This window comes from Onychostoma macrolepis, chromosome 08, assembly GCF_012432095.1.
Source record: "Onychostoma macrolepis isolate SWU-2019 chromosome 08, ASM1243209v1, whole genome shotgun sequence".
Lineage (NCBI taxonomy): Eukaryota > Metazoa > Chordata > Actinopteri > Cypriniformes > Cyprinidae > Onychostoma > Onychostoma macrolepis.
Genome location: NC_081162.1, coordinates 5,453,573 through 5,480,240, shown reverse-complemented (window position 1 = coordinate 5,480,240; position 26,668 = coordinate 5,453,573). Strand labels below are relative to the sequence as shown.

The 26,668-nt window shown below is 36.9% G+C and overlaps 1 protein-coding gene across 2 annotated transcripts in view; it reads left to right on the top strand.

Moving 5' to 3' along the window:
- Positions 1–26,668, top strand: part of LOC131545827 (phosphatidylethanolamine-binding protein 4) — a 126,757-nt gene that overhangs the window by 61,865 nt on the left and 38,224 nt on the right. Inside the window, exon 5 of one of the 2 annotated variants that reach the window (XM_058784990.1) lies at positions 13,919–14,106. The exons of the other annotated variant lie outside the window; for it this stretch is intronic. Coding sequence (XP_058640973.1) covers positions 13,919–14,104 — 186 coding nt within the window. The 3' untranslated portion in view covers positions 14,105–14,106. Of the gene's footprint in view, positions 1–13,918; positions 14,107–26,668 lie in introns of those variants that run through there. 2 annotated transcript variants of the gene reach the window in all.

The following is a 26,668-nucleotide window of genomic DNA, read 5'->3' as shown; positions in this document are numbered from 1 at the left end:
AGGTCTCAGGAGCCGGCGGTGTATTACTGTCTTGAGAGACGTGTGCGTCCCATTGCGTGAGACTTTCTGTTTTTAGATTTTGAAGTCAATATGGGATGGCATTCCCAAGCCATTTTACTTATGTAATCTGACATATTTTTAGGTGATGTAAAAATCTGTATACCATTATTAACACTCGTATCTTTGATTATAATTCATGAATATTTATATTTTTGGAAAGTTGCACCACATTACATTTTACAAACTGAATTAAACTCTGTAATACAAAGGTGAGTTTATGTGATATTTTATGAGACATTTTGATCTCAACACAGAAATGAGAGTCTTCAGGGGTCTCTCCTGTTTTTCCAGCATGTTGGTTGCACAACATGACTTTTTGGGCCCACCATGACTTTGATTTGGCAGACAAAGTTTTCAGATGTTTATCATTTTTAATTATTAATAATTGTGACCCTGGACCACAAAACCAGTCTTAAGTCGCTGGGGTATATTTGTAGCAATAGCCAAAAATGCATGGTATGGGTCAAAATTATCAATTTTTCTTTTATGCCAAAAATCATTAGGATATTAAGTAAAGATCATGTTCCATGAAGATATTTTGTAAATTTCTTACCTAAATATATCAAAACTACATTTTTGATTAGTAATATGCATTGCTAAGAACTTCATTTGGACAACTTTAAAGGTGATTTTCTCAATATTTAGATTTGTTTGCTCCCTCAGATTCCAGATGTTCAAATAGTTGTAACTCGGCCAAATATTGTCCGATCCTAACAAACCATACATCAATGGAAAGCTTATTTTCAATTATCAGCTTATTTTCTATTATCAGCTTTCAAATTTCGAAAAATTGACACTTAAGACTGGTTTTGTGGTCCAGGGTCACAATTTTCAAATTGCTTCAATTGCTTTTCTAATAAATAATAGAAGATTAGACAACTAATTGAGGATTTGTTTTTAAAATTTGCTGCTCAAGAAAGATTTATTATTATTATGATGATTATTAGTTGAAAATGACTGTGCTACTTAATGTGCTTTTTTTTCCAAGGATTCTTTGATGAACAAATTCTGAAGACACTTTTTTTATTATTATTATTACATTATACATGTCTTTCTGTCGTTTTGATCAATTTAATGCACCTTTGATGAATAAAAGTGTCAGTTTCTTTCAAAAACTGTAAAAAAAAGATCCCAAAATTTTAAACTGTAGATATGTATAAATTGTATTTTTTGTATTTTTGATTGGACTATGAATATAAAAGTGAGCGTCATAGCATTAATGCTCTAACAAATGTTGGGGGGTGGGTGGGTGGGTGTGTGTGGTCCTGGTAAAATCTATTTAAAAAATATTTGGCGATATCGAAAATCCTTGTCCTCGTGGGGACATTTTTTTGGTCCCCATGAGGAAACAAACTTATAAATCATACAGAATATTTTTTGAATATCTAAAAATGCAGAAAGTTTCCTGTCAGGGGTAAGTTTAGGTGTAGGACAATAGTACAGTATAAAAACCATTATGCGAATGTGCCCGTAAAACATGGAAACCCAACGTGTGTGTGTGTGTGTGTGTGTGTGTGTGTGTGTGTGTCTGCGTGCTATCAGTTTTTCTTTGTAATGTGAATGTATTCCCTGAAATTAAAGGTTAAAGCAATGATTAGATGGCTATTGGTTAATATTTTGATGAAAGATTATAAAGACTGAATTTTTTCAGTGGAATAACACATGCACCATTAGGTCATTCACAATAAGACAGAGAACTTGTATTAAGGAAGTAAACAGGGTCAATTTACTTTTTCCGCTCCATTTGATGTTATTGTGTCCAGGGAGACTGGGTGTACCATATAATTTCCCACAATCCAGTTCAGTTTGACAGACATGTCTCCTCGGGTAGTTCTCACTCATGACTGTATTTACTCTCTAAGGACCGTTTCAGATGGAAAAAAACAACAACAACTGTTATTTAGAATTACTCCTCTATTGTACACTTAGACAACTGTTCTTTTTTTTTTTTTGCCACACTTTCTCTCTCTTTCCCATGTCTCTGAGCTTCACACCTCGCCGGGGGAACATCTGTGACGGCTGGGGGTGCAGATGGGGCGCAGGTACCCGAGTGCATCTCATCCCCGTTAATGATGAGTGTTGCTGCCCTTTCTCTCAGCTACCCGAGACACCGTTCGCCGCCACTGGTCCGCTCACTTCTCCACGAACGCCCAGCCCGACAGATTTACCGACATATGCAGGGCTTGTTGTTTTTTCGTTGGAAAAAAATCCAGCGAAGTAGTTCATTTTCAGACGTGTGCCGCTAACCTTACAAGCCACCTGTATCTTTTCGAGAGACGGTGGGCGCCGCACAGGAGCGCGGCGAAGTCTGTTTTTCTTCCTTTTTTGTCTAATGTGATTTTAATTCCATATTTAGCGGATATGCAGATGTGTGAGGTCATGATGTGTTTGCGAGGTTTTTCCCGAGCTGTGAAAATGAAATGCTCGTCAACATGTCGACATCCATCACTCTCTCTGTAATTGCTCGGGTGTGTCTTAATTAGGATTTATCAGGCGCAGTGGATCGCAGTGAGCTCTTGGTGCATTGCATCACATTTAGACCCTGTCAGAGGTTTCTGAATGATTCATTTGACAACTTGTTCAACAAATGCAGATTTACTTCTTCATTTACAGATATACTAGTATCAATCATGTCTGGTTACATTTCCAGAAGGTTTCACTGTGTTTTAGCGTTATCATATATATATATATATATATATATATATTTTTTTTTTTTTATTTATTTTTTTTTTTTATTTAAAGTAAATAATTTAACATGTATGTTGGTGTAAATAGATATGCTCCACACATCTCACATTCTCAATTAAGCCGATTAGTAAGTCTGCAGATGAACTCATCTTGTAGATTATGACCTGGTTAACAAGAACTCACATTTTTGTATGTATAATTTGTACCCTAAGTTCATAAAAGGAATATTACATTTTCAAATCAAATCTTACAAGTTACAATGCAAGGAAACATCTCACATCCTTTTTTTCTTTTCTTTTTTTTTTTTACATTTTATTGAAAATATGTTGTTGGTTTTATGGTTTAATTAACAGTAACTGTGATTTAAACAGAACCAAAAATAAAAAATAAATAAAATAATAATAATAAAGAGTTTTAAATTCAGACCTCAAACTTTTTAACCTTTTTCTTACTTGCATAAATTACAAAAGTAAAAAGTCTTTATTTATTGTTTCAGAGCTCAATTTTTAACCTTTTTATATATTACAATATATCACAAAATCATAGATAGATAGACAGACGGACAGACAGACAAACTAAATATTTAAGAGCTAAAACAGAAAGACAAATAAATAAACAAACAAACAAAACAAAACTCAATCTTTATTCCAGAGCTCAAACTTTTAACTTTTTTCTTTCTCACGTAAATATATTAATATTAATATATAAATAAATCAATTACAAAAATAAAATAAAAGTCGAACTTTAATTTCAATTGAATTTTTATTAGTTTTCTTTCTTACATAATTACAATATATCACAAAAAAAATGAAATCAATAAATGGGTAAAAAATTAATAAATAAAACTATAAACTATAAAAAATATATATATATTAATTTCAGAAAACAATTCAGGTCCAATTCTCATTGTTAACTAGTAGCTTATTAGCATGCATATTGCTAGTATATTGGCTGGGTTTTATTATTTTTTATTATTCAGATACATTTAACATCACTGCACAATAAAAAAAAAAAAATATATATATATATATATATACATACAGACACATAAAACACATGATGCCAATTTCACAATTCACATAATTAATAGATCAGAAATTACATAGATTATAGGATATAAAATCCTGCCTTCAACAGATGTTTCTAACTACCCAGTGTCGTCATGACACACATACCATGATCACTCCAAAAAAAATGTATGAAAGGTGACCACAATTCCAAATAAGAGCTAATACTCTTCCTAGCTACAGCAGCCATCCGTTCCATAACCATGTACTGTAGTAATAAATTTAACCAATGGTTAATATTTAATGATTGCTTCATTTTCCAATGTTGGAGAATAGCTTTCTTAGCCAGATTCAGGGCAATGTAAGCCAATTGTACATAATGTGATGCAACCTCTATCTCCAAACCTAATCCTAACAAACAAAGCGATGGAGAAACTGGTATTTCTAAATCAAGTAACATCTGCAATTTCTCTATAACCCCCAACCAAAAATTCTGAACAGGAGTGCAGTACCATAAGGAGTGGAGGTAAGTGTCTAGATTACCAAGATTACATTGAACACATATGGGTGAATTGGTAAAACCCATTTTATACTTCCTGTGTTGTGTAATATGTACTCTATGCAGAATCTTTTTATTGAATAAGTTGTAAATTATCAATCAAAGAAAAAATATTTTTACAAATATGTGTCCATGTATTGAAATCATGGGAAAAAGACATCCAAGTCCCATTTTCCAATAGGTAGATGCATCAAATTATCTATACTTAATAATAGGGATGCACCGATACCACTTTTTCCAGTACTCGCCCGATACCAATACTTTTATTTTTGGTACTTTTCGATACCAAGTACCGATACCGATATTTTCATTGCATTTGTAAATTTTTTCAATATTGGGTACAGAAACCAAAAGAGTATGTATAATGTTAGTTGTTTAACTTAATTTATCAAATAGATACAGTCAAACCAAAATTTATTCAGACACCTTCAACATTTCTCACGTTATCACAGTTTATTCGCTATAGTTTATGGTAGTAAAATATGACAAGAACTCAGAGTTAAACTGTGTCAGAACAAATTCAGCTCGATAATATCAGATAACTTTAACAAAATTATTCAGACAGCTGTTAGTATGACAATATTTACACAACTATCAATACTTTGTCAGGCAACCCTTAGCCTTAATGACAGCCTGTAGTGTCCTGGGCATGCTGTCAACCAGGTTCATGCAAACCTGAACTTCAGTTTTTTTCCCAGACTCGGTCTGAATAATTTTTGGTTCCAAATTTGTATCAATTTTATTGGTAGTCCACTGTATGAAGAATTTTTGGATATAATATGGTCACAGTTTACTTTATTTTGCTATCCTCACTTACATAAATTAACTATAGTGTCCTGCACCCACAAAATATCAAAAATTATATTTGGTCTCTGAATAATTTTTGGTTTGACTGTATATCCTTCGATTATTTTCACACTTAATTATGCACATTGAAATGTATTTTACAAGTTTTTGTTACTTTCACTGTTCTTTTTTTTTTTTTTTTTTGCTCTATGGTACATCATCTTTAATTCAATTGCATTAGAGCTGCTAAAATCACGCGTTTTGCTGTAATAATGCAGGGAACCACTCGTTATAAATCTCCTAACTGTGATATTTTCAGAAATAGAAGTTTTTCTTTGCTTTTCTTTCTAATGCAGAAACACTCATGAAGCAAGCAAAACATGCACAACGCGCGCAGTATTTGTACTGGTGCAGAATGAGAGGGACAGTACAGCCTAGCGCATTTCACACAGGCTGCTAGTTTCACTTTCGCCAGAAAGTCGTGTATGCTTAAGGTTGAAAATAAATTATTTATTTTATAGTGAATGCCCCTATAAATTGTCTTATATTTACGATTCAGTTTTAATCCAAGTGATGCATGCTATGTGAGCGAACATCAATAAAGATCACAGAAGTGCGCGCGCGCTCTATCTCTCTCTCTCTCCCCCTCCCTCCCTACCGTTAAGTAACTTGTGCATTGTTTTGCTTACTTGTTTTTGACATATCCGACCGAACTACAAACGTTCCAGTGATGTCTGTGAGAAAAGTATATTCACTCGACAAGCTCGCGCATCTGCGCCGGCGATGCTCAATCCACTCAGCGCTTTGCTTTTCAGTTCGCGCACATCAGCTATAAAGGCATTAATACTGAATGTTTAACATTATTCATTGCATACATCTGCTTCGTAGACATCCTTAATCTCTAATAACTCCATTCTGCTGCATGTTGTCCTGTTTCTTTGTCTGAATATGGCACTTATCACATGCTGTGAGGTATTGGCGCTTGCTATCGGGGCATTTTAACGAGTAGGAGTACAGGAGCTCAGTATCGGGCCCGATACCCGATACCAGTATCGGTATCGGTGCATCCCTACTTAATAATAATTTAGATAATTTAGATAACATTATTTTTTATGTTGCAAGTGTTCTGAACTGAGTAACAAATGCAGAAGGTTGAAGTGTATTATCCTTAGTATTTACCTGGCTTCTGATTACTTCCTTTATATGTAAATATTGAATAAATTCTCCTTTAGAAATAGCACAATTAGCTGTTAAATCTTTGAAGGAAATGAACTTGTTATCACAAAATAAATGATAAAGATGAGATATGCCAAGTTGATTCCATTTACTGAAAAAAAGAGGTTTCTTGTTAAAATAAAAATCAGGATTATACCAGATTGGAGAGTATGCACATGGGTCCATTGAAGAATTAGTAATATTTTTCATTTTCCACCAATTTTTAAGAGTTGAAGAAATTAATTTATTTTTGAAACAATTATGTTTTTTAATCGATGTTCCAATAAAAGGTAGATCACTTAATTTAATATGCTTAGTATCATATTGTTCTAAATCCATCCAGGCCTCATTATCTGAATAATTATGCATCCACTTATTAAGAAATTGTAACTGAATTGCCAAATAATACATTAAAAATTGGAGCATCTAAGCCCCCCTGTGATTTCTTTTTTCTTTTTCTTTTTTTTTTTTTTTGTAAAATGGACAAATTAATTCTGACTTTCTTATTTTTCCAATAAAAAAACAGATATAATTGAGTTTAATGATTGGAACCATTTAGAAGAAGGCTCAAATGGGATCACTGAAAATAAATAAATAATCGTAGGGAAGATTTTCATTTTGACAGTTGCTATTAGCCCTATTAAAGAAAGAGGCAAAGTATTCCAACATTTTAAATCATTACAAATTTTTGTTAATACCGAAGAATAATTTAACTGAGCAATTTCTTAAAGATTTGAAGAAATAATTACACCCAAATATTTAATAATATCTGTAACAGTCAATGAGAATAAAGGTTGGGGTGCAGGATTCCACAAATTTACTGTAACTGGAAGAATTGTTGATTTTGTCCAATTTATAGTGTAATCAGAAATCGGTGAAGAAGAAGATATAGTCTAAAAAAGTTCTGTTAAGGAGTTAAATGGATCTTGAATATACAACAATATATCATCTGCATACAAATTTATTTTATGTTCCATATTTCCAATAGATATGCCTTGTACATTTACATTTTGGCGAACCGCCGCAGCCAATGGCTCAATAAAAATAGCGAACAACAAAGGAGATAATATTGTATAAATAAGTATATTGGCTGTTTATTGTTACTTATAAAGCACATATTAATGCCTTATTCTGCATGACCATATTTAGATCCCTTAATCCTAAACTTAACAACTACATCACTAACTAATAATAAGTAGCAAATTAGGAGGTCATAGTGAATAGTTAGTTAATAGTGAAAATTGGACCCCAAACTAAAGAGTGAACGAACCTTTTAACCTTTTAACCTTTTTTTTTTTTTTTTTTATACATGAATCACAATGTATCACAAATAGAATTAAATAAATTAATAAGTATAAACTCAATCTTTAATTCAGAGCTCAAACTTGGAGTTTGTTGTGTATAGTGAGGCTAGCGCTGGATTGTTGTGCTCAGATGTGTCTATTTATGCTGCGTCCCTATTGGATAGTGCGAGCAAAGCTGACAATAGGTCTTTAACATGTGAGGCCATCTGGAGCTGCTGCTGAATGGAGGTCAGGAACCCGCCACTCCTTCCATATGCACACCTACTCACTCACACGCACCGAGGTCAAGCGTGCACAGGCCTTCACCAGCAAGTCTGTCCATCACAGCTTCATTGGCTATATATAGGTTAGAAATTAATACAGTAGAGACGCAATTTAAATATATAACTTTGGTAACACTTTATTTTAGGGTTTCTTAAATAGTTGCTTATTAGCATGCATAGCACTAGAATATTAGCCATTTATTAGTACTAATTAATCACATATTAATGCCTTATTCTACATGACCTTATTCTACATCCCTAATCCCACCCAATACCTAAACTTAACAACTATCTTACTAACTATTAATTATTATTATTATTCCAGCAAATTAGGAATGTATTGAGGGAAAAGTCATAGTTAATAGTGAATAAGTGTTCTCTATTCTAAAGTGTTACCATAACTTTTATTATATTACATAACAAAATATCATACTAAGTGGCATTTATTTTTAAAGAAAGAAAAAGTTTTCACACACACACAAAAATGATAAAAATAATGTATATATTGTTCATCATTAAAAGTTTTGACACTGTCTGGTTGTCAAACATTAGCGGATCATGTTCATAATTTATTTAAATAATAATTGGTATTATTTAATAATTGTTATAATATTATGTAAACAATAATTGTGATTAATAAATACATTTTACGTAGAATACTTGTTTTAACAGATATAAATATAATTACCGTACATCCATGTTAATTTATAAAAAAAAATATTTGAATGAATATAATTTGACATACCAGAAACCATTACATTTAGTGAATAATGTCTGTTTAATATAAAAATCTATGTTAATTAATTTAATTAATGTATTTTCTCAACCATAGTTATGGTAATTGAAGCATAATGACATCTTGTGCACTTTATAGAAACTACACAACCACATTTATTTTATTGTTTTACAATTATTTTATCTTTTAATTTTTAGAATTTCATGTTTGGCATTTAGTTTTTATTCTATCTATCCATCCATCCAGTTTTCATTCTTCCAGTATATTTGGTCTCTTTTAAAGTTGAATTGATTTTATCTGAAGACTTTTGGAGGCTATTTCGTCCGCATGTTTCTCTGCGTATAAACGAGAGGACACTTTAAATGGCTGTTTGCGGTCGTGTATTTATTTGTGTGGAAGTGTAAGGCGTATGGGGAGGCTGTGATCTTGTCATTGTTAGCATACGTTGCTTGCCCTTGTTGTCATGTGGGCTGCTTTGGTTTCTATGATATCGCTTGCTGACTCTCTGTTTGTGTCTTATGTAACAATCCTCCTCTCCGTCTTCCATCCACGCTCACCATTCACTCGCCTCGCTTACCCTTCCAACCTTCTGTTATTGCTATAACAACCACTTTCCTCTCAACCAAAAGCCTCTGTTGCGACTGTGTGCTAACCGAGGTGCCACACAGGAAAGGACTTTTGGTAGCACGGCTACCCCCGCTCTCCCCCTCATGAGTCAGACGGATCATCCAGCCTGATCTCTTCTCACTCAGACTTGCAGCATGTGTGCTAAAAGATTAGTATGCAAATATTTTATGGATACAGAAATCAGTTTTTATCTTGCTCAGTGCGGATTTTTAAGTCTGTAATTGCTTTGGTAGTTATTGTGTTTTGAAACTAGCATGATGCTTTTTTCATGTTTTTATACATAGCTGTTTTTTTTATTATTTTAGGAGGAGGGGGTTCTTGCATCATATTTGGGTTGAAAAGGTTTGATAAGTGTTTTTTTTTTTTTTTTTTTTTAGTAGAGCTGGAATATATTTATACTGGATAACATGCACATACAAAATGAAATGGATTGCCAAATTAGCTGCCAGTCAGTACAAATGTGCATATTTCCATACTTTAAAGCATGCAAGGGTTTAAAATTAACACTGTTCAACTGGCAAATGTGAGTAAAATCAGCGTTGGTCAGTATATGAATGTCAGAGAAGTCACACAGTGACAGCCTCCACCATCTCCACAATCATCAGCCACCACTTACACCAGATCTCACTCACCTGTGTTCTGATCACCTGCACCTGCCGATCTCCAGTTAAGTCACCTTCAAGATCACGCTGCACTCAGTCTTACACTGTCCGGTCTGCCGTTCACTACTCTGAACTGTGCCTTACTCCCGTGCATTACTAACCTGTATGTCTTTCTGGTACTGGAGGGACCCACGGTGGATATCATCCTGGGACGCCCCTGGCTCGTCCTCCGCTCTCCAGAAATCAGGTGGGACTCGTGTGAGGTTACTCGCTGGAGTGAGTTCTGCTACCATCACTGCCTGTCTGCTCTGCCCTGACTGCTCGGCCAGTCCTTCACAGCCCAGATCGCCTCCACTCGCATTGAAAGTCCTGAACCTCTGGAGACACCCTCGATCCCACCTGATTATGCGGCGTTCCAGGATATCTTCAGTAAACAAGCGGCCACTCATCTACCACCTCACCGGCCATGGGACTGGAGCAAAACTCCCTAAGGGTCGAGTCTATCCACTGTCCATCCCATAGCGCAGACTATGGAGGAGTACATCCAGGAGGTTCTTAACCAAGGTTTCATTCATCCTTCCACCTCTCCTGCTGCATCAAGTTTCTTCTTCGTGGGCAAAAAGGACAGGGGCTTGCGGCCATGCATCGACTATAGAGCCCTGAACTCCCAGACGGTGAAACTCCCGTATCCCCTTCCCCTGGTCCCGGCGGCGCTAGAGGAACTCCGTGGGGAACACATCTTCTCCAAGCTGGACCTGCAGAGCGCCTACAACCTCGTTCGTATCCGGGAAGGCGACGAATGGAAGACGGAAGATCACCCCTACCGGCCACTATGAGTATCTCATTATGCCGTTCGGTCTTTCCAACGCCCAGTCCGTCTTCCAAGGATTTATGGACGAGGTGTTCCAGGAGTTCCTCCACCAGTTTGTGATAGTTTACATCGATATACTCATTTACTCCCAGAACCTGGCCGACCACTGCTGCCACGTGAAGCAGGTCCTTCAGAGGCTCCGTCAACAAGCTGTACCTCAAGCTGGAGAAGCTGCGAATTCCATCGCCCCACCGTGCAGTTTCTCGGGTACATCTTTGGCCAGGATGGTATCCAGATGGACCAGGGAAAGGTAACTGTCATCAAGGAGTGGCCTCGTCCCCAGACTGTGAAGGAGTTGCAGAGATTTCTCAGCTTCGCAAACTTCTATCGTCGATTTCAGCCTGCACACTGCCCCTCTGACGTCATTGCTCCAAGGAAAGCCCAAGTGCCTGTCCTGGAACTCCAATGCCCACGAAGCCTTCGAAAATCTGAAGACTGCCTTTTGCACGGCCCCCATCCTTCGCCATCCCGATCCTCATGTGCTGTTTGTGGTAGAAGTGGATGCCTCTACCACTGGAGTGGGGGCCGTGCTTTCCCAACAGTACGTTGAGCCTCCACACTTCCAGCCTTGCTCATACTACTACTAAACTGTCCCCAGTGGAGCAATGGGGACTATGATATTGGGAACCGAGAGCTACTTGCCATCAAGCTTGCCCTGTAAGAGTGGCGGCATAGGCTGGAGGGAGTCAATCATCCATTCGTGGTAATTACTGACCATAAGAATCTCCAATATCTTCGAGACGCCAAACAACTCAACCCTCGCCAGGCCCGCTGGGCGTTGTTCTTTTCATGATTCCACTTTATCATAACCTACCGTCCAGGGAATCGGAATGGCAAGGCAGACGCTCTTTCCTGCTTGCACTCACCCGATGCACCATCCGACCCTGAGCCAATTCTCCCTCCAGCCCTAATTGTGAGCCCCATTCAGTGGAACATCGGCAAGGAGATCCGAGCCGCCAGTCTGACTGAACCCGCTCCACTGGGAGGCCCAGAAGGGAAAACGTTTGTTCCCATCTCTCAACGGCAGTCCTAAAGTCTCTGTTCCTAAAATCCGTTAGGAGCAGAAATTAGACCCGAGTCCGACCCGACAGCATTTATTTTCTAACCCGACTGGACCCGAACGTAAATGGCATTGACGTGTGCACAGCCTGCAGTCCCGCATCGGTCCGGAAAAATACTGGTGTCCTGCTGACTGATTTGGCCACTGCTCCATTACTTTCATTCATTTTATTTACTTATTATTTATTTATTAGCCTATTACTTTATATCTTTGCCTGCCTGATGGATGTTATTTCTGAGTTTGGCTTTCAATTTTAACCAGTGGATTTTAAATATGAACATGATAGTTTCATAAAAATTAAATCGATAGGTTAATAAATCATGGATTTAATAGTTTTGTCTGCAGCGTTATTTACGTACCTCATCTCCGGTGAAGGGCTTCTGCACACAAAAAAGAAAAGCCTTGCATTGACTCAGCATAATGAAGTGAGTGGATTTACTGATGGATCTCATATCTATAAGATGGATTTCTGAGGTTACAGACGTATGTTCCTTTTTTATGCGCATCTCAAAAATGAACTTAACATGAAACCGCACAAGTAGGCTACGCATCCGGGAAAGTTTAAAAGAATTTGGGTCTAATCGGGTCCATTTGGGAAAAGCATATTTATTTTAATTTCCTAAGACCCGAGGCTGATTTCAGATGTAAGTGGACCCATGAAGACCTCTACTTCTGGGCTCAGTACATCAAGTACTGGGCTCTGGACCTCCAGGCAGCCAACGTACCCTCTCGCTCCTCCAAGCCCATTACTGGTGGCCCAGTATGTCCCGTGATGTCATCAGGTGCGTCCGTAGATGCTCAGTCTGTGCCCAGTCCAAGACTCCTCGTCATCTCCCCGTAGGCAAGCTCGTGCCCCTACCCATTCCTCACCGTCCGTGGTCACACTTTGGGATTGACTTTGTAACTTACCTACCCAATTCTGAAGGTAACACCTGTGTGTTTGTAGCAGTCGATTGCTTCTAAAAAAAACTGCAAGCTGGTTCCACTCTAGGGATTGCCAACCGCCCTGGAAACCACAGAAATTTTATTCACATTTCTTTCGGAAATACGGAATCCCCGAGGATATAGTTTCAGACCGAGGCCCACAATTCATTTCCCGAGTGTGGAAAGCTTTCTTCAGATTGTTAAGGGTCACGGTGAGCTTGTCCTCCGGCTACCATCCCCAGACGAATGGCCAGACTGAGCGCAAGATCCAAGAACTCGGACGCTACCTCCGGGCATACTGCCAGAGGGACCAACACAGCTGGAGCCGCTTCCTCACATGGGCCCTTTCAGTGCATGCTCGACTACCAGCCCCCACTCTTCCAACCTTCAAAGGTTCCAGCTGTGGATTATTGGCTCTGAGAGAGTGTGGAACTCAGCTCACGTCCAGCTCCAACGTGCAGTGCTGAGGCAGAAGAGATTCGCAGATGCCCGGCGCTCCTCCGCTCTAACTTACTATCCTGGACAAAGGGATCTACGCCTCCATCTGCCCTGCAAGAAGCTGAGTCCCCGCTACATCGGTCCGTTTAGGATACAGAGGCAGATAAATTAAGTCACTTATCAACTCCACCTTCCTCCCAGGTACAGAATTCCCCCCACCTTTCATGTGTCCCTCCTTAAACCCTTCTCTTCTTCCACACCAGGACCCACGGAACAGGACAAGCCTCCAACTCCAGAGATCCTAGACCAACCATTGGTCTACCAGGTCAAAGACATCTTGGACTCGCGGCAGCGGGGTGACTGGCTTGAGTGGCTGGCTTGAGTACCTGGGCAACTGGGAAGGATATGGACCAGAGGAACGTTCCTGGGTGGTCCGGGACGATATCTTAGATCCGATGCTACTTGATGACTTCCACCGCACTCATCCGAATCGTCCCGCACCCAGAGGCCATGGCCGCCCCCGTTGCCGCTTGAGGGCATCAGGAGCCGCCCCTGGAGGAGGGGGTAATGTCAGAAGTCACGCACTCACAGCCTCCACCATCTCCACAGTCATCAGCCACCACTTACACCAGATCTCACTCACCTGTGTTCTGATCACCTGCACCTGCCGTTCTCCAATCAAGTCACCTCCAAATCTTTCACTGTCCGGTCTACCGTTCACTACTCTGAACTGTGCCTGACTCCCGTGCATTACTAACCTGTATGTACTTACCTTCAGATCTCCAGATGTTTCTCCAGTGATACTCCCACGTTGATCCCTCATGTTCCTGGACACCTCAGCAAGAGCAAACCTGCAAAGATACAGACTGTCAGCATTCAGCTAAGCTCTCAAGAACTTGTTTCAGTGTGCAATACTCACCTGCCATTACTCCTCTCGATCTCCCATCTTCAGATTATTCAATAAACCTGCCTGTTGTTCACTTACCTGTTGTTTTCGCCTTGATTTGTGACAATGAAACAGTGTTAGTTGCCAGTTGGCTGGTAGCTTTAGCTGGTAGCTAACTGTGCCTGAGAACACAGCATGGTTTAGTGCGATTATCAAATTGGAAAGACTGTTGTAATTATATAAATCTGTAATCTGATGTGTGGCCTGTTTCAGAGTGAAGAGCTGTGATCTTTTCATAGTTCACAGTAAATGCTGTTCCTCATAAACTCCATTGCGAGCGCTGTGAGTTTGACTTGCTTATAACGTGCATTTGAAAACGCAACGTGCCAAAAACATCTTTCCAAGTTTATAATGAGAATGTTTTATAAATGTGTTATCAACAGAAGAGAAGCATTTCAAAAGAGAAGTGTCCCTGCGGTTTTCCTCCAAAATAGAAGTTGCATATAAAGTTTAGTTCTAAAGACAAAAAAAAGACAGATATTTTCTCAGAATTGCAAGTTTTTTTTTTTTTATCTTGCAATTGCGGGTTTATATCTCATAATTCTGAGAAGAAAAAGTCAGAATTTCGCAATGTGAACTCGCAATTGCGAGAGAAAAAAAAAGTCTGAATGGTGAAATAAAAAGGCGCAATTACCTTTTTTTTCCAGTGGTGGAAGATAATGCACATACAATTTCATGGTCAGTAAAAAAAAAAATACTTATAGTCGGTAAATTTCACCAGCCAATGGCAGGTGTGGCAAAATGTTAGTTTTAGGTCCTGCATAACAAATAAATGAGTGAGATGTACATCTGAACAGTATTCATTATACAGTAGAAGAATGACACCTGACCTGCATCAGCTGAGATTGGTAGGTATGCAGCTGCTGGACACTCTGCTCCCTTATAATACTGTGGGAGCTGAGGAGATTTAAAGTTCGATTTTAGCTGACTCATGATCATGCGCCACTATTTGAAAATATTTATACGGCCCTGCATGGTGCTTGCCTGAAAGTGCTGCCCCTGGGAACATGCCTGAATGCTCATATGTTTAATCCACAAGATCTTCATCACATCCAGCACATACTCATGTAGCTATTTTTTCTGTTTTGTTTACATAAAATTCAGTTACCAAATAGTCAAGAGAAGTAATTAGCCAAAATTAAACCATATTAATGTCTCATGAAATGACATATATATATATATATATATATATATATATATATATATATATATATATATATATATTAGTGGTGGCGTTATCGGCGTTAACGTGCTGCGTTAACGTGAGACTCTTATCGGGCGATAAAAAATATCGCCGTTAATCTATTCTCAAAGTTGGGTTGGGAGCTGGGTCTATACTAAGCAAGCTATGATGACTTTCACCTTGATATTTTAGCGGATGTATACCTGGCCGAATAGCACTGTAGGGGCGAGAACGAGTCTTGAACCTGTGTGTATGCATGCTAACATGGATGCAGCTATGAAGCCGCGGGTTTGCTTCAGGAAAATTTATTTTAAGAAGCTTCCCAATGGAAATCGGCAAGTCATTTCTATCTCTACGTTACAGCGCTCTCTGTATCGCGCGCACAGCGGAGTTCCGCCCCGGTTCGCACACACACACACACACACACAAACGTAAGCGCACACACAAGTGAGCACACTCCCACTCCTATTTGTAAATATTAAGCCGCAAAACGTCTATTTAAATATGACTTCTGTGTGTCTCTGTGTTAATGTATGGCGCAGACGCACGGGTTTGTTCACTACTCATACAGAAGACCGCGTGACGCTTGCGGCGATATTAACGTCTGTCGTCTCACTAAGGACATAAATACTTCATGAGCATTCGAGCGTTTCATTTGAGAAAAACTATCCTCACGGCAACCCGTCAAAATAAAAGTTCGGTTTCACTTGAAGATATTGGGCAGAACGTAATAGGCTACTACTACTAGAACTATTAAAACCTTATCTTTAAGGAATAATCATACAATGTCTTCGATGTTATTATCAATATTAAATTCTCGATGACTGCTAGTTGTTTACTACTAGTAGTAAACTTATTCTGATCTACTTGGCAGAATTCAAATGAGCCATTTTAATCTAGATTAATCTAGATTAATTCCAAGATTACAGTGAGATTAATCTAGATTAAAAAAATTAATCTATGCCCACCACTAATATATATATATATATATACACACACACAATACGCTATATAAATGTACATATGTTTATTGATCGAAAGTGACTTTTCTTTCTAACTTTCTATTCATTAATGAATATCACAGGAATTAATTACATTTTAAAATATCATAAAATAGGAAAGATTAAAAGATAATACGCAATTGCAGTAAATATTACTGTTTTTGACCAAATAAATGCAGCCCTGGAGAGCATACAGTAGACACTTAAGCAATATTTGTCTTGGACAAATATATAATGCATAAAATCATATTTTAAAATATCATTTTTAAAAAAAGGCCTGCACAAAGAGCGCACACATATGAAACATGTTGTCCGTCACATGGCTGTTAGTGGATCTGTGATGTATAAAAGTCTTTGGAAGCAGAGCTTTCAGTTATTGAGAATGAATTATTCAGAATTTGTTTATAATTTTGAGGGTTTTTTTAGGGTAACTTTCAAAATGGCTTCTCAAGTCATCCATAACAAGAGCTGATAGGAAGTGCCATTCTGTTTAAATGCCTAATGCCTATTATCTCCAGAGCATTTGAGTGTCCTCTTCCCTTGATCACAGCATTATCCACAATGAACATCCTCTCCATGAAAACAGCCAGAGATAGGGAAAAACCTCTCAGCAATCCAGACAGCGCAGACAAGCCGACTGAAGCTCATCCACGCCAGGGCTGAAGCTTCACACATTAAGACACCTCGTCTTTGTAAGACATGCCCTCTTTCTTTACACCCACAACCATTGTGCTCCAAATCCTGTTCTACCCTTGAGTAGATTTCCGAGACGTCGCTGCAGACAATGTAACCCCCTCACAAGCTGTCCTTTTTGTCTCTCTCTCTCTCTCTCTCTCTCTCTCATTCACACACACACACAAACTGTAGTAGGGACAAGAGAATTCCCCTTGATGTGAGGGACAAAAACTGAAGTATATAGTCTGAGAGCTAGATGGTGAGAAAGATCTAAGATACTGAGTGGAACAGATTCACTGAAGTTAATGAATGAAATAAAATGTTGTTAAGCAATAGCTCTTTCTTAGTTCAGGACACATAACAATACTTAACACAGCCTTGCGTTTTGCTTTCATACTGTCAGTGTTTTTGTGTTGAGCATAGTCTGAGACATTGTTGAGATCTCTTCTGAAACTCCAGAGTATGCTGGGGTCTTTTTTTCAGAAGAAGCTTTAGATCTTCCTTTAAGAAAATGTTTTCAGTCTTGGAGAAATAATTAGGATATAAAATGGGCACGTAATGGTAGCAAATTTCATATCACAGTATTTGCTGAAACATTTATTTTGGTATACAGTATTTTCATGGTACAGGGTTACATTATGAAAAGAGGTTGAAAAGATAAAGTTATAAGAAGATAAGTTTTCCTCTTTTTTTCTAATAATAACAAGAACTTTGAACATACAATAAAACAATACACAAAAATGTATGAAGTAAGCAAATGTTTCATACTAATGAAAGTGCAGAAGAACACAAAGAAATAATAAAGAAAGAGAACATTTTCAAACAATTTTTAGATATCTTTTCTGGGCTAGCATGTTGTAGTCCAGGGTAAAATATATAAGTGTAAATTATTTATTTATTTATTTATTAATATTTATTAATTTAAGCATTTAGTGTTTGTTGGTGGTGATTACAAAAATCTGAATTGCTGTTTGAAAATATTTAATTAATGTTTGACTTCCTTTCTTCTCCATGACAAGCGGGTGTCAGGAAAATAAATTTGCACTGTATACAGCATGTAACTGCACTATAAAAATCATTTTTCAAAGTTATAAATAAAATAAAGATTATAGGAATAGATTTTGCAAGTTTCAGGTTTTCTGCTTTTCTGTTTTACTTCTGGTTTCTTTGTGATTGTTTATGAAAATTACCTGCAATATCTGAGTGAAAAATGTTTCAACACTAAGTTGTTGTTTTTTTTTCTTCACTGCTGTATTTCGGCTTTCATAAGCACCACCTACTGTCACTGAGTGAAGCCCATCTGCTGTTTTTGTTCAGACCAATTTGAAAAACAGAGAATTTCCACACATCAAACATGCAGTGATTTAAATTTTAATAATAATAAAATGAAATAAATAAATGGAAAATAAGCTAATGTGTATTTAAAAATTCTAAACAATTCGAATAAGGTATCTAGAATTATTCACAGTATTTTGAAGTGTCCATGATAACAATACCGTGCATGTTTATTACCACAATATACCATATTTCCAAATAAAAAGGCTTTTTTTTTTTTTTTTTTTTTGATTAATATTTACATCCGAATGATTCCGATATTGACTCCTAAAACCCCAAGATCTTTTTTTTTTTGTTTTTACTTATTTTAATATTTAAAATGTATATTCTTGTATTGAGTTAGAAGGTTCCCTTGTGCCAATCAGTCTTCAGAACCATCATATTTTATTTGAATTTGTATTGAATGTGGTCCAAAAAAAGATGCCATACTGTGAACAAGATGCAAGAAACATTTCACTTAAAAAATGGAAACATTGCTTTCTGAAACAGTATGGGCATTATAGATAAAATATACCCAATTAAATAGAAATGATATCAGAATCAAATTTATTCAGTAGATTTATTCAAAAGCTTATGAATTGGAATCACAGTAAACCAGGAAGTCTGCACTGATACCCATGCAGCCTTATTTCCTGTCATTGTAATATATAGCAGTGGTGTGGGATGAAGCTTGCTGCCTACCTTGCATAGGTAGAGGAAGTACACTTGACCTCTAACATGAAAGAAGAGAGTGATGCTTGCTGATTCAGAACTACACTTTTTTTTTTTTTTTTTTTTTTTTTTAATTCAGCCAAATTGTATGTTATGTTTGCTTTTTTCCTGTAAAAATAAGAACCACTCCTAGTTCAACATTTTTGGGCAGATGAAATCTCAACTCAGATCTGAACTGCAGGCAGTTCAATTCAGAGTTCATCACTCTTGTTTACGCTGATGGCAAAAAAATATGAAAAGTCAGACAATAAGAAATGTAAGCATTTTAAGTGAGTTGAGAGGGTAAGATGTGTTTATATGTTTCAAAGAATTTAGAAGGGCTCTCATGTTTGGACAAAGCACACTAAATTCAGACATAACATGGCCTTATGAATCATGCTTGAAACAAAATACTAAACACTTTTTATTTTGGATAATTGAAAATATTTGTGAATGTAGCTACCATGCATCATAATTTGCACACGGTTGCCTTCTCCCATATAAAAGAAAAACACAAATGAGATCCATTTAATATCTTAAACTCTTAGAAATAAAGGTTTCAAAAGGGATTTTTCACAGTGATGCCATAGAAGATCCCCAAATAACCTTTCAGTGAGCAGCTCTTAAAAGAAGGTTCTTTTTTTTTCTTTTCTTCTTGGTATGAGGATAATTTTAAGAATCTGAAGACCCTTTTTCCACTTTAAAGAACCTTTTTTGCATTGGAAAGCTTCTATGAATGTTAAAAGTCCTACATGGAGCTATCAGTGCCAATAAAGATTTTATTTTTAAGAGTGTTCTTTGGCATTGCTGTAAAAACCTTGAAACCATTATTTCTAATAGTCTAAGTTTTATCTTGGACGTTTCTTCTAAAGTTCCTAAAGATAAAAGCAGACACAAATGAGAAAATTGTTGGCAGTATCAGTATAGATCTAGAAAATGTTGATTTCAGAATCTGATTTTAGACGTTGATTCCTACAAATACGAGCTCTTTGAGACACTGTTGAGATAACTTCTGAAATCTAGAGGAGAGACGTGAGATTACTGGTGTCATTTTCACTGTTTGGAGAAGATACATACTTGAACGTCTCTATTTAATCTTATTCACCCAATAAAGATGCTTTATTGGGATCTATGGTTCCATGAAGAACCTTTAACATCAGTGGAAATTGTAAATAGTGGAAGAAGGTTCTTTTAGATTTTGATATGCACTTTTAAAATAAAAATTCTTTACTGGCATCAATGGTTCCATGAAGAACCTTTAACTTCCATGGAACCTTTGTATTGCAAAGGTTGTATTGTATTGTTCTTTATGGTGGAAAACGGTTCTTCAGATTATTAAAATGTTCTTTATAGAACCGTTACCTGAAAGGTTTATTGGGGAACCAAAATTGTTTCCCATTGTTTTGTAACCTTTAATTTTAAGAGTGTAAAAGATTTTTTTCTTAGTGGAAAGAACATTTAAAAAAAAAAAAAAAATCTAAAAATGATATTTTTCCGCTATGTGCAATCAAACGGTTCCATGCTCTCTTAAAAATAAAAGAATATTTTTCACAGTGATGTCATAGAAGAACCATTGTGGATTCCCCAATGAACGTTTTAGTGAACAGGTCTTAAAATAACCCCTTTTTTACTGTGTGAAGTGCAGTCTGAAGAACATTTTAATCATCTAAAGAACCTTTTCCCAAAAAGTTTCCATGAATGTTAAAGGTTCTTCATGGAACCATAGGTGCCAATACCTTTATTTAACTGAGATTATCGAGCCTCTCAAGCTATGAAAGATTTTTTCTTTCTTTCTGGCATGAGTTTGAATGATGCTTTAAAGCATTTCCTGCACAAATGCAGACCACTGACCATGACCATCACAGCCTGTAGACCCCTTTCCCACTGTCTCGTTCTGAACTGCAACAATTAGTCAAGCAACTAGCTTTTATTTTCGCCTGTTGCGTTGTTGTTGTTTTTTTTTATCTCTGTCTCTCTCTCTCTCTCTCTCTCTCGCTCTTGCTCTATCTCGCCGCTTCGGTATAGATTTCTCACAGCTGATGAAATTAAAAAGACAGCACATTGTGTGTGGTGTTGCCCATGGCGACGAGTTTTGCCTGCGAGTTCACGATACGGGGTTCAGAGGGGAGTTCCTTTGGGGGGGATTAAATCGCTCCCCTCTTTCTCTTCCCCCTCCTCTTCTCTTTGCTTTCTCCCCTGCAGCCCTTGCCTCTCTCTCTCCCCTGCTCCCCTGCCTGTCCGACAGTCAAGAAACATAAACAGCTCGCAGCTCTAAATGATGAGGATGTTACTCGTTTAAAAAAATGTTATTCGTTAGCTACAGACGCAGCAGCGCTCTCAGGTAAGAATAACACAGGAAGTCAAAGGTTAAGAGAGGCGTTATGCAGCTCGAACGCTGGCGCTGCACGTCCCCAGGAGATTCACTTCATGTACACAGAAAAAGACTGTTTTTACAGTGATAAACAGAAAGCAAGCAGCCATCGCGGTCAGACTGTTAACGCTGTGCTGCTGTTACATATTGTTTGGTGGTTTATTTTTTGTTTGGCTTTTACAAGTATGATTTGTTTGGACAGAAATCTGAAATAAAGTTAAACTTTGGTGCATGACTTGCATTTTTTGTGCTGCAGAGATGAATAATGGCTCAAATTATTTAGCTTTTTCGGGAGAGATGTTTAGGATCTTGTGATTAGTGAGTATAGGTTTTTTTTTTTTGTTGGGGGTTGTTGGGCATGGACTAATAAGCATCCACCTCATAACCACTCTAATATAACCACACTGCAACACATTAAAAGCACTCATAACACCCAGCAATGCCTGCAGGCAACTACCCACAACACCATGTAAAAAACTTTTGTAGTTTGTAATTATTCACCCTTTTCTTTGTACAGAATTTTTGCTATTTAAATATTCAATATATCTATTTACATCAATAATAGGCCTATATATTATTATTATTATGTATAAGTAAATGTAAGTAAATATATTTTTATATCAGGTAGAGTAGCACATATATATATATATATATAAATATATATGTCATAGCCAAAAATATCGGCAGCCTTGGTAAATATGACCAAAGGCTGTGAAAATTAATCTGCATTGTTAATCCTTTTTATCTTTTATTTACAAAAAAATCACAAAAAACTAACCTTTCATTGGATAATAAGAATTTAAAATGGGGGGAAATATCATTATGAAATTAATGTTTTTCTCTAATACACATTGGCCACAATTAACGGCACCCTTTTATTCAATACTTTTTGAAACCTCCATTTGCCAGTTTAACAGCTCTAAATGTTCTCCTATAATGCCTGATGAGGTTAGAGAACACCTGACAAGAGATCAGAGACCATTCCTTCATTCAGAATCACTCCAGACCCTTTAGATTCACAGCTCCATGTTGGTGCTTCTTCTCTTCAGTTCACCACTCATCTTCTATAGGGTTCAGGCCAGAGGACTGGAATGGCCAGCAGAAGCTTGGTTTTGTGCTCAGTGACCCATTTTTGTGTTGTTTTTGTGGTTTGTGTTTGGATTATTGTACGGTTGGAAGATCCAAACATGGCCCATTATAAGATTTCTAACAGAGGCAGTCACTTATTGATTTTTTATCTGTTGGTATTTGATAGAATCAGTGTGTCTAAACAAGATGTCCAGGACCTCCAGCAGAAATATAGGCCCACAACATCAAAAATACAGCAGTATATTTCATTGTACACATGGGGTACTTTTTATCCCTGTGTTCACCAAACCCATCTTGAGTGTTTGCTGCTAAAAAGCTAATTGTTTTGTTTCATCTGACCATAGAAGCCAGTCCCATTTGAAGTTCCAGTCCTGTCTGATAACTGAATATGCTGGAGTTTGTTTTTGGATGAGCGAGGAGAATTTTGCTTGAAACCCTCCCGTGGTGATGTAGGGGCTGTTTGACTTTTTATTATTATTATATTTTTTTTAAGATTTTCTGACCCCGAGACTCAACTATTTTCTGCAATTCTCCAGCTGTGGTCCTTGAACAGTCTTTAGCCACTCAAACTCTCCTCCTCACTGTGCATTAGGACGATATAGACACACGTCCTCTTCCAGACAGATTCATAACATTTTATGTTGATTGGAAATTCTTAATTATTGCCCTGATGGTGGAAATGGGAATTTTCACTGCTTTAGTCCTTTTCTTAAAGCCACTTCACTAATTTGTGAAGCTCAATTATCTTTTGCTCCACATCAGAAATATATTCTTTGGTTTTTCTCATTGTGATGGATGATTAAGGGAATTTGGGCTTTGTTTTCCCTCCTATTTATATTTCTGTGAAACAGGAAGTCATGGCTGGATAATTTCATGTTCATAATCACCCTGGAGTGCTCAAAGTTGTGAATATGAATGGGAATATACTTCAGAGATATTTTACTCATAAGAATTTCTAGGGGTACCAATAATTGTGTCCAATGTGTATTTGAGAAAAACATTTATTTCATAATGATATTTCCCCCATTTTAAATTATTATTATCCAATGAAAGGCTAGATTTTTGTAGAATTTTTTTATTATTTTTTTTTTAAATAAAAGATCAAAAGGATTAACAATGCAAATTAATTTTCACAGCCTTCTTTGATCATATTTACCAAGGGTGCCGATATTTCTGGTATATATTTTGATATATATTAAAAATACAAATTTAAATATATGTAAAAGTGGTATTGTTATAAAATGTAAAATATGTATTTTAGTGGTACAGTAGCAAAAATACTAAATACACATTTATTTATTTATTCATTTATATATATATATATATATATATATGTGTGTGTGTGTGTGTATATGTATATATATTTTTATTTTTATATAAATACATGTACAATTATATTTATTTGTATTTTGTATTATTGCTACTGTACCTTTAATGCTTATCTCTACAAAACGAGAACATTATTATAATTAAATAAACCCTATAACATTAACAATTATATATTATTTGAAATTATATATATATATATATATATATATATATATATATATATATATATATATATATATATATATATATATATATACACACTGTAAAAATCCAATTAACAAAATGTCGGAAGGACAAAAATATTTAAGTTTAACTAGTTTTATTGCTTGGGTTTAGTTGAGAAGACATATTATATTAAGTCTGCACAAATATATTTTAAAAACATTAAATGAATGGTTATTTTTAAATCCAGTCAACATTCAGAATGCTAAATGTTGACTAAACTAATAAAAACAAATCCAGCCAACACGGAGATCATTTTGCACCTGCACGATCCTGAGTGACTTCACGGGAGAAACAGCGCCACCATCTTGTCAAGTCCACATGTCAGGTAAGTTGCACTAAATAAATGTAATTTTTTAGACTAAATTTAATGAGAAAATCATGCAACATATTTGATTTTTTTTTTGTGTGTGGACATTTAGAAAGTGTTTTATGAGTTGTATATCCGAAGAAAATAAGGATATAATATAAGACAGTGTATGTCAAGTTCAGGCTCAGGTAAAGTTAAGTCAAGTGGCACTGAAAAAAATATTTGTACTTAGCGTTAGACTGAATTTATCAAAACATTTATTTAAAACGTATATATTTATACACAAACGTACAACATATATAAAAACATCAAATAAGCGTTGTATGATATTTCTGAGGGAAATTTAAGTGAAGGGAATGTGGTCTTTCACCTTGTTTAATCCATAAAACACTTAATATCAAAAACTGTGTTACTATAATGAATTTGAGCTAATTTTGGCATGTTGTATATCTTTTTGTGTTTCTGTGACGTGAAAAGATAATGAAGTGATCGTTTCCACTGGGTACAGTACCTGGTACCTGGTACTTTTTTTAGTACCACCTTGGCCGAGGTTCCAAGCGAACCGTACCGTTACCAAAACGTGACGTGTAAACTCCGCTGATCACTGATTGGCCGAAGAAAATCATCACTGCCTGTGTCATTTGAACTTGCGGCACAAGACACAACAGACCCACTAGATTTAAATCAGCACAGCCAGCGAATGATCGAATGCAACTGTTTTGAATGAGCACACCTTTCTTTTAACAACCAAAAAATGGCTGTTTCGTTGTCTGTTGAGGAAGTACAGACTGTCCTCTCGTTGATAGCCAAGGAGCGGATCCAGCGAGAGCTTGATGGAGCGACGCGGAATGAAAAAGTTTTTCAGGAGTCACGGCAGTAGAGTATGGAAGGCCAAATGGGCCAAAAACACATGAATTTTAACACGTATTTAACACGCAGAATACGCGTATTTAACATGCTGATCTTTACGCGTTGAACGCGTTAAAATTCACGTGTTTTTGGCTCTTTTGGCCTTCCATAGTAGAGGCGGCACAACTAGAATGACACATGAATAATACCACCTACTCTAAAGCGATACTAAACTGCAGTGGAAACGCAAACCGAGCCGAAATGAGCCATGCCGAGTCGTACCACGCAGTGGAAAAGCAACATTAATGTAAAGCACAGTAATGCGCTCATTTGAAGTTAACATGGGCGTGTTGAATGGGTTTTTGCATATGTAAACTTTTGCAATTGTCCCATGAAGTAAAAAGATGACAAACATGACTAACAACAAGCCACGGTGAAATGTCGCTCTTTTCAAATGGGGTGGATTAACGTTAACCGGCGTTTCTGGTCTTGGCGCTTCGGAAGAGAAGTTCGTCATTCCGAACGAAAATGAACAACTGAATCAATTCACAAGGCCGTTCAAAGCGTCTCAGTCAGTTCCCTAGGTAGTGAATCACTAGATTGTGCACACGAGTTCCTGCACAGGGAAAGACCGTGGCTCAGTAAACACTGGGACAATTGATTAATCAATTTGTAAAACACCTCCACTGGTATTTATCAACAACAGGAAGGACTGTTATATTTTGATATTATTTTTATGCTATTTGAGGTAACTTAGCCTATAATATGAAATGTACATGTTCTATTACAAATCCAGTCAGCATCAATGCTCCCTATTGTGCAATGGATTGTGGAATGGATTTGTGCCAAAAAAATCCATCACAAATTTAATTAACTGATATTGATACATTGTAAATGATTTAAAAGGCATCATTTCATTTTTGAACTTAAAATGTACTTTTATTTCTCCATCAGGGTGTGGCCAAAGGTTTCATTGGTGTTTTGTCATCACTGCAAGATTTCAGATGCAACCCAGTCAGTTCTTCCAATGCTCCAAACACTGGCACGTGACCAGACCGCTCCACTGCAGCTACATGCTGTGTGTACTTTCAAGACTAGGAGTTTATTGTTTTCATTCCAGGTAATGTGTGTAAATGTTTAGCGTTTTTACTACAATTATACGTAATGTGCTTTACTGTTCTCAGTGGCATCTGTGCTGTCTGTTTCATTCTTATTCTGAGGTGAATGTAGCCACCCAGTCCGTATCCAGATCAGATGGTGGATCAGTACCTAGAGACGACCTCTACAGCCCTGAATGTCAGCGGAGACCATGTCAGCTAGATGAGCCCCAGAGACAGATCCCCCTCCGAAGACCTCGTTGGCCTTCGGGACAAGACCGCGAGAACCAGACAAGTCCTCTGCTCAATCTGACCTGTGTTGCAGCCTAGAATTAAACCACGCCATGCTGGTTTCGTCTGGCCAGAGGATAACTGCTTAGTTGGGGACACTTGGCTGATTGCACAGACATTATTTGAAGAGAGCTGAACTG